The following is a 6,934-nucleotide window of genomic DNA, read 5'->3' on the forward strand; positions in this document are numbered from 1 at the left end:
TATTGTTTTGGATTTGCTCTTTCTTTCTTTTGGTTAACTGGGCTAGGGGTCTGCCTATCTTGTTTAGCTTTTCAAAGAACAAGCTCTTAGATTCATTGATTCTTTGTATTGTTTTCTTTGTTTCTATTTCATTACTTTCTGGTATGATTTTTGTTATTTCTTCTCTTCTGCTGGGTTTGGATTTCATTTGTTCTTGCCTTTCCAGTGCCTTGAGATGCAGTGTTAGGTCATTTATTTGGACTCTTTCCAATTTTTTAATGTAGGCACTTAGAGCTATAGACTTCCATCGCAGGACTGCTTTTAATGTATCCCAGAGGTTGTGTTGTGTTGTATTGTCCTTTTCGTTGAATTCCAGGAATTCTTTTTATTTCTTTCTTAATTTCTCCTTTAACCTACTCATTGTTTAGGAGTGTGTTGTTCAATAGCCATGAGTTCGTGTAGTGACTAGAGTTTTGTCCAGTGTTGGTTTTGAGCTTTATTGCTTTGTGGTCTGATCGAATGCATGCAATTATTTCAGTATTTTTGTATTTTTTGAGGTTTGTTTTGTGGCCCAGTATGTGGTCAATCTTTGAAAAAGTTCCATGAGGTGCTGAGTAGAAAGTGTATTCTTTGGTGTTTGGGTGGAATAATGGAAAGATGTCTGTTAGGTCCATTTGATGTATGGTATCATTTAATTCAGATGTCTCTCCGTTTATTCTTTGTCCAGTTGACCTGTCTAACCCCTACTATTACTGAGTTGGGGTTAATCTGTGTCTTAAAGTCCTGTAGTGTTGATTTTATGATTTTGGGTGCACCAGAATTTGGTGTATATGTTAAGGATTGTAATACCTTCTTGGCTAACTGTTCCTTTGATCAGAATGAAGTGACCCTCCTTTTCTCTTTTGATTAGTTTTACTTTGAAGTCTCTTTTGTGCGATATTAGAATTGCAACCCCTGCTTGTTTCTTAATGCCATTTGCTTGGAATATTCTTTTCCATCCTTTTACCTTAAGGTAGTGCCTGTCCTTGAAGGTGAGATGGGTTTCTTGCAGACAGCAAAGAGATGGATTTTGTTTCTTAATCCATTCACTTAGCCGATGTTTTTTGACTTGGGAGTTCAGTCCATTGATACTTAAGGTTATTATTGAAAGGTGTGTATTGGTTGCCATCATTTAGATTGCTGTTTGTGTTCTCTGTCTAATTTTGTGTTTCCTCAATTATACCTTTATTTATTTTCTTCTGTTGCCTCTGGGGTATAGTTGTTTCTGTCTCTGTTCACTGTATTGCTTCAAGTACTCTTTGAAGGGCTGGTTTTGTGGACATGTATTCTTCCAGGCTTTTCGTGTCATGGAAGATTTTTCTTTACCCTTCAAATATAATAGACATTTTTGCTTGGTAAAGTATTCTGGGCTGGCATCTGTTGTCATGTAGAACTGGAAATACCTTGGTTCAGGCTCTTCTGGCTTTCATAGTTTGCATTGCTAAGTCAGCTGTGATTCTGATGGGTTTTCCTTTGTATGTGACTTGTTTTTCTTTTGCTGCTTTCAGTATCCTCTCTCTGTTCTGTACATTTAGTGTTTTTACTGATATGTCGTGGGGAGTTTCTTTTCTGATCCTATTTGGTGTTCTGGGAATGTCGTTCCTTAATGTTGGGAAATTCTCTTCTACAATCTTGTTTGAGATCTGGTCAACACCATTTTCCTGAAATTCTTCTCCTTTATTCCTATGATCCGTAGATTTGGTCTTTTCATGGTGTCCCACATCTCTTGCATATTCCATTCCTGTGTTTTTTTAAATATTCCATACACTGTGCTTGAGTGGTCCAGTTCTTCAATTTTATCCTCCAGTAATACTCTTTTCCATTTCATTCATTCTAGAGGTGAGGCTTTCCCCTGTTGTTTCAAGCTGGCTTATTGAGTTTTGCACTTCCTTCTTCATTTCTGCCTGGGTTTTCTGCAGTGTTTTTTTTGTGTGAATTCATAGAAGTTTATCCCTATCTTCTTTTAGTGCTTTGATTTGTTTGTTCGTGTGTTCTTTAACTGTTGAATTCCTTGATCATGTTTATGATTGTTCTTTTAAATTCAGTGTCCTGGGTTATCTCTAGGGGGTTCTCCTTGTAGAACTCTTCTACAGGATTGTTGGGGTTTTGTGGGGACATAGTGTTTTGGCTTTCCATTTTATGCTTTCGTTGTGATTTTGGTATGTGAATTTCTTTTATTGTTTATGATTCTGATATGAGAATTAAGTTGAAGTATGCTTCTGTTTGTATTATCCTTTCTTTATTGGTTATGTAAAGCTGGTTGGTACAGGGTTCAGGTTCTCTCAGGTTTATTTTGGAGGGAACTCATGGCTTCAGATCAGCTATTCCAGTCAGGTACACTCAGGCTTCCTTCACCATGTGGTGGCAGTATCCAGGATCTCTCAGACAGTCCTGTGTGTTGTCAACCTATGCCAGAGGGAGGCCAGAAGGGAGCCAGAACTCAGCACTCTCTATTGGTCTGCTGAGTTCCCAGCCTTAGCCTACCAAAGGCAGGTCTGCCCTGGCGCCTTGGGAGGGGCCTCACCAAATCCCAGGTAGGGGGGATGGTATGGTGCAATTAGGGGAAGCTCACTACCATGTGGAAGCAGGATGGGGGCTGTCAGGCTGTCCCCTGACTTCTCAGGCCCTCTGGTATTTGGAGGCCAGAGGGAGGCCAGAACCCAGCACACTCTGGTCGTCTGCTGAGTTCCCAGCAGCTACCCTGATGGAGGAGGTCTCTCTTGTGAGGTTTAATGGAACTCCTTTAGGGTAGTAGAGAGCTCTTCTATTGCAAGGACCCAGGAGGCAGAGACCAAAGCTACCTCGGATATCCTCACACTAGAGGTACATGGAGCCAGTGAATGTGGCTTTTCCCCTCCCAGCACAGCAGATTGCTCTGTAGTCTCTGTGTTGTACCAGGTAAGCCTGTCCTGAAGAGGTGGAGAGCATCTGTCAAATTTACCCTAAAGTTCTCCCACAGGGAGAGCTTGGTCTGCAGCCCACTTGCTCTGTGGTCTTCCCTGTTAGTTTGTGACTGGGAACAAGTTAATTGTTTTTCCTGTGAGATGCTTGAACATATTATTTGGCAGTATTTTTCTTCTTCTTTTCTAGTTTCTATTTTCTCCACCACCCCACTACCTTTACTATACTAGTGACAAAGTCTTTTATTTCTGTATTTGCTTCTGTACTTTATGTTGTAACAGACTTCCATACATAGTAATATGCTTAGTAACTCCTTTGAATGAAGCATGAATAGAAGCCAAAAGTAAAACAAAAGAAAACGAAAAAAGAAAACCATTTTGCTGTATCAAATAGTTCTTTCTCTCTAATATGTATGAAGTCCTTCTGTCTTGTTTGTGTCTTCCTAGTCCATCAAAGTGTGGTTTCACTTTCACTGATTGTTGACACTGGTTTTTGAGCCCTCACAGGGGTTTAGTTGGACCCATTTGGGCTTATTGCGCTAGGCACTGGTGTGTTGGAGAGGGTAGAGGGAATGAACAAGTGCTTTTCCTGCCCTCATAGAGCTTATGGTCTGCTATGGTAAGACAGACATTGAGCAAGAAGTCCCAGCTAGAGCATAAGGTGGGGATCTCTACTGTGTCCACTGATGTGCCCTTAGCAGTCAGCACAGTACCTGTCATGCGATGGATACTTGAAAAATCTTTGTTGAATGATTGAATAAACGAATGAATCACATAAAAAAATAGAAGGGTATGAATTTCAGTATTTGGAAGATCTTTGCCTAAAGTCTTCACTTATTATCCTAAAGCAGGGTTAATGTCTCCCCAAACAACCTTACTTTCTTATGAAAATCAAATTTATATAAACTAATTTATCTAAACTAACAAACTACATTTGTTAGCAAATGTAGATTTTTAATCTCCCTTTCCTCCTCCTGTGACGTAGCCACGAAGGTAAGGGCTTTAATGAGCATTGGGAAGGTTTCCACCTGTCCCTTGCCTCTCTCATATATTAAGCCTTGGCTTCCAAAGAAAATATGTTCTGTCCACTTAACATAGTATTTTGCTCATTTCCCACCTAATACCTATTAAGCAAATGAAAATGTGACATACATACCCACACAGTTGCCTGTGCTCAGTCTAAAAAATTCTTAGGTGACACAGAGTGCTGCCTACTGTTCAATTGCTGGGGAGGAACAGGGTCTGCGTTTCTCAGCCATAGGTGATGCTGGTCCCAGGGAATATTCGTTGTACTTTCTTTCATATGTATCATAACTGAGCACCATAAAACTCCTGTGAGTTATGTTTTTCTTTCTTCAATCATGGGGAAGTTCATTTCTTTTGCTTTGAGGTGGGAATGCTTCTCCTCCCTCCCCATTACTGAACATTGAACTAACAGCTTTGACTTCTACTGTGATCCTTGAGTAGTAGGTACACCTGCAAAAACACATCCCCATAGTTCCTTATCTTTCTAAGGATTGGGGATACCTAATGATAATAATAAAATAAATTAATACTAATTTGTAAGTGTCTGAGGGCCAAGAGCAGTGTCCTCAGTGCTTTACCTACACATCTTCTATCTAACCCTCTAAGCAGTCTTGTTGGGGTAGTATTATGCTCCTTCTATCCATGGGAGTTTGAGGCTCCAGAAGGACTGAATAAACTGGTTCCCCTGAGTCATGCAGCTAGTATTGCTGGTGCTGGCAGTTAGGATTTTAAGGTTTATGTTCTCCATTTATTTACTACCAAGTAAACTCACATAGATCACTACTTGAATAACTTAAAATTCTTCCAGAACTCTGACCACACAATGGCCTGATGAATCTTTGTTAAATCTTTGAATTGCAATGTACTTTCAGCAAAGGTGCTAGGAAACAGAGCTGACTGCAGGCCCACAGCAAGAAAAAATAATCTGAAACGATAAGCTTCTCAAGGGAAGGCATGCTGAGGGCATTCATTAGACAGGCATTTTTCATATGGGTGTTATATTGAGCACAATGATTTGTCTATATATAAATGCTCTCCAAATGTTTATTGCAGGACATTTGTATACATTTACTATGACATATTACAGGTGCTTTAGTTACAATAGCATATTATACATATAAGTACATATAATAAATTGTATTATTAGTGGTAAAAAGGCTACATATGGGGCTTACAATACTCATTACTTAGATGTTTTATGTATTTACATTTTCCACATGTATATTTGGGCTCTTGAAATGGATAAAGTACAAATTTATATATGTGTTCCGGATTAAATAGCAGCCTTTTATCATTAATAATTGATTTTGCTTTAATCAGAAGTTTCTGAAAATGCAGAGATACGGTATGAAGGACAGCCAGCTGAAAGATTAGGAAAGTTGGAGCCTTTGATTGGGCTCTACTGATTCCATAGTTAGGAGAGGCATGGAAGTCCTAACTTGCATCTGGTTTTACTCTTCATGCTAAGTTTCTTGCTTTACTTCTGAAACTGCTACAGTGGAAGGCTAAGGCAGTAAGACTGGAATGTGACCTATAACCACTAAAAAGTGGAAGGCTGCAGTTGGGAACCATTGACTTATAGTAATCTCAAACACGGGATTAACAGTTATTTGAGCCTACCAGCTTCAGAGTCTCCTCTTGTGTGGAAAGTGTAATATAGTATGTTTCAAGAACTAGAGATTTCTGAGAATTGTGAATTCTGAAAAAGTGGAATAGGGGAGAAGAGGCAAACGCATATGAGACGCCAAACCTGAAGCAGATACGGTGCTTCTTCCCAAGCTCTGAGCATGGCCCGTTGGTTTGTTTGTGGGCCCTTCATCTGAAGTCTGTTTGATTTGAAGCTGTTACGTGAAGGGGCTTGTCTTTCTGCTCCTTTTCTGAAAAACAATTTAACCGAATGGCATGGGCTCTTTTCCTGAGAGGTGAGCCTTGGTTCTCTGATGTATCCTATGTGTGGTTCAGGAAATGATCTCTGAGCATTTCTGAGTAATTTTGTTAAAATGATGTGCTTGGTGATTTTTGGAGATAGAAATGAATGACAAAATAGAGCTCTATCTTGTGATGGAGATGCATGTAAAATAATACATTTATAGTTAAAATTTTGTCATTCATGAGATTAAGATTTCATTATGGCATCCTGATAGGGATGCATGGTATATTGTGATCTCTATCAGAATTTTAGGCAGGTCATAGGGCTGCATACATTTTGCATGTACAGTAAAGAAACTTCTCATTGAGATTCACTTGTCAAATGTTTCTCTCTTAAAAATAATTTGCAGCATCAGTGCCAGCAGTAGTTCCCAAGGGCTGTCTCAGCCGTCCACCCAGACGACTCAGTATCTGAGAGCCGACACACCCAACAATGCAACTCCTATCACCAGTAAGAGTCAATTTAATCCTAAAGTTGTTTCTAAAGTTTTGTATGGGCTCGCTGTCAGTGGCCCTAATGTGGTTAGTGTGCTTGTGGAACAAATGTACAATGTTGTGTGCATAGGGACTGAGCATCTAACTTGTATAAAATTTGGTCTGATCTTCAGTTTTTTCTTTCCAGAGCATTGAATGAAACATTTTAAAATTGGAATATTTAAAGTAAAATATAAGTTTAATTGTTAGAACTGGTTTTATTTTGGGGACATTTCCATAGTTAATTATATTAAAAGCACAAACAAATCAATTCTATGCAAATCTAGACTGAAGAATTTTTTTTTTTTTTAATGGAATAGGTTACTGAGCAACATAAATAGAGAGACTTTGGATTTAATGAATTGTTTAATGTTCTCATGGACCATACAAAGATTTCACATTGGTTTTACTTATTTGATACAAGGGATTGAACCCCCAAGGTCTCCAGCATGCTGACCATACTCTCTGTTGCTAAACTGTCCCCCAGTCTTTTATACCGTTTTCTACTCTTAATACAAATCTAGCTACCATTGGAGTGTTGAATACATGGAAATTTATTTATTTATTTATTATTTATTATTATCGTC

General features: G+C 38.9%; 1 protein-coding gene across 3 annotated transcripts in view; it reads left to right on the top strand.

The window, feature by feature from the left end:
- The window catches only part of Ryk (receptor like tyrosine kinase), a 98,215-nt gene that overhangs the window by 54,832 nt on the left and 36,449 nt on the right, over positions 1-6,934 (top strand). For all 3 annotated transcript variants that reach the window (XM_008851724.3, XM_008851723.2, XM_017802841.2), the window contains exon 7: positions 6,224-6,324. In XM_008851724.3, the coding sequence (XP_008849946.1) occupies positions 6,224-6,324 (101 nt within the window). The remainder of the gene's footprint in view (positions 1-6,223; positions 6,325-6,934) is intronic.

The sequence above is a fragment of the Nannospalax galili genome, unplaced genomic scaffold, assembly GCF_000622305.1.
Source record: "Nannospalax galili isolate Female #2095 unplaced genomic scaffold, S.galili_v1.0 scaffold1046, whole genome shotgun sequence".
Taxonomy (NCBI): Eukaryota; Metazoa; Chordata; class Mammalia; order Rodentia; family Spalacidae; genus Nannospalax; species Nannospalax galili.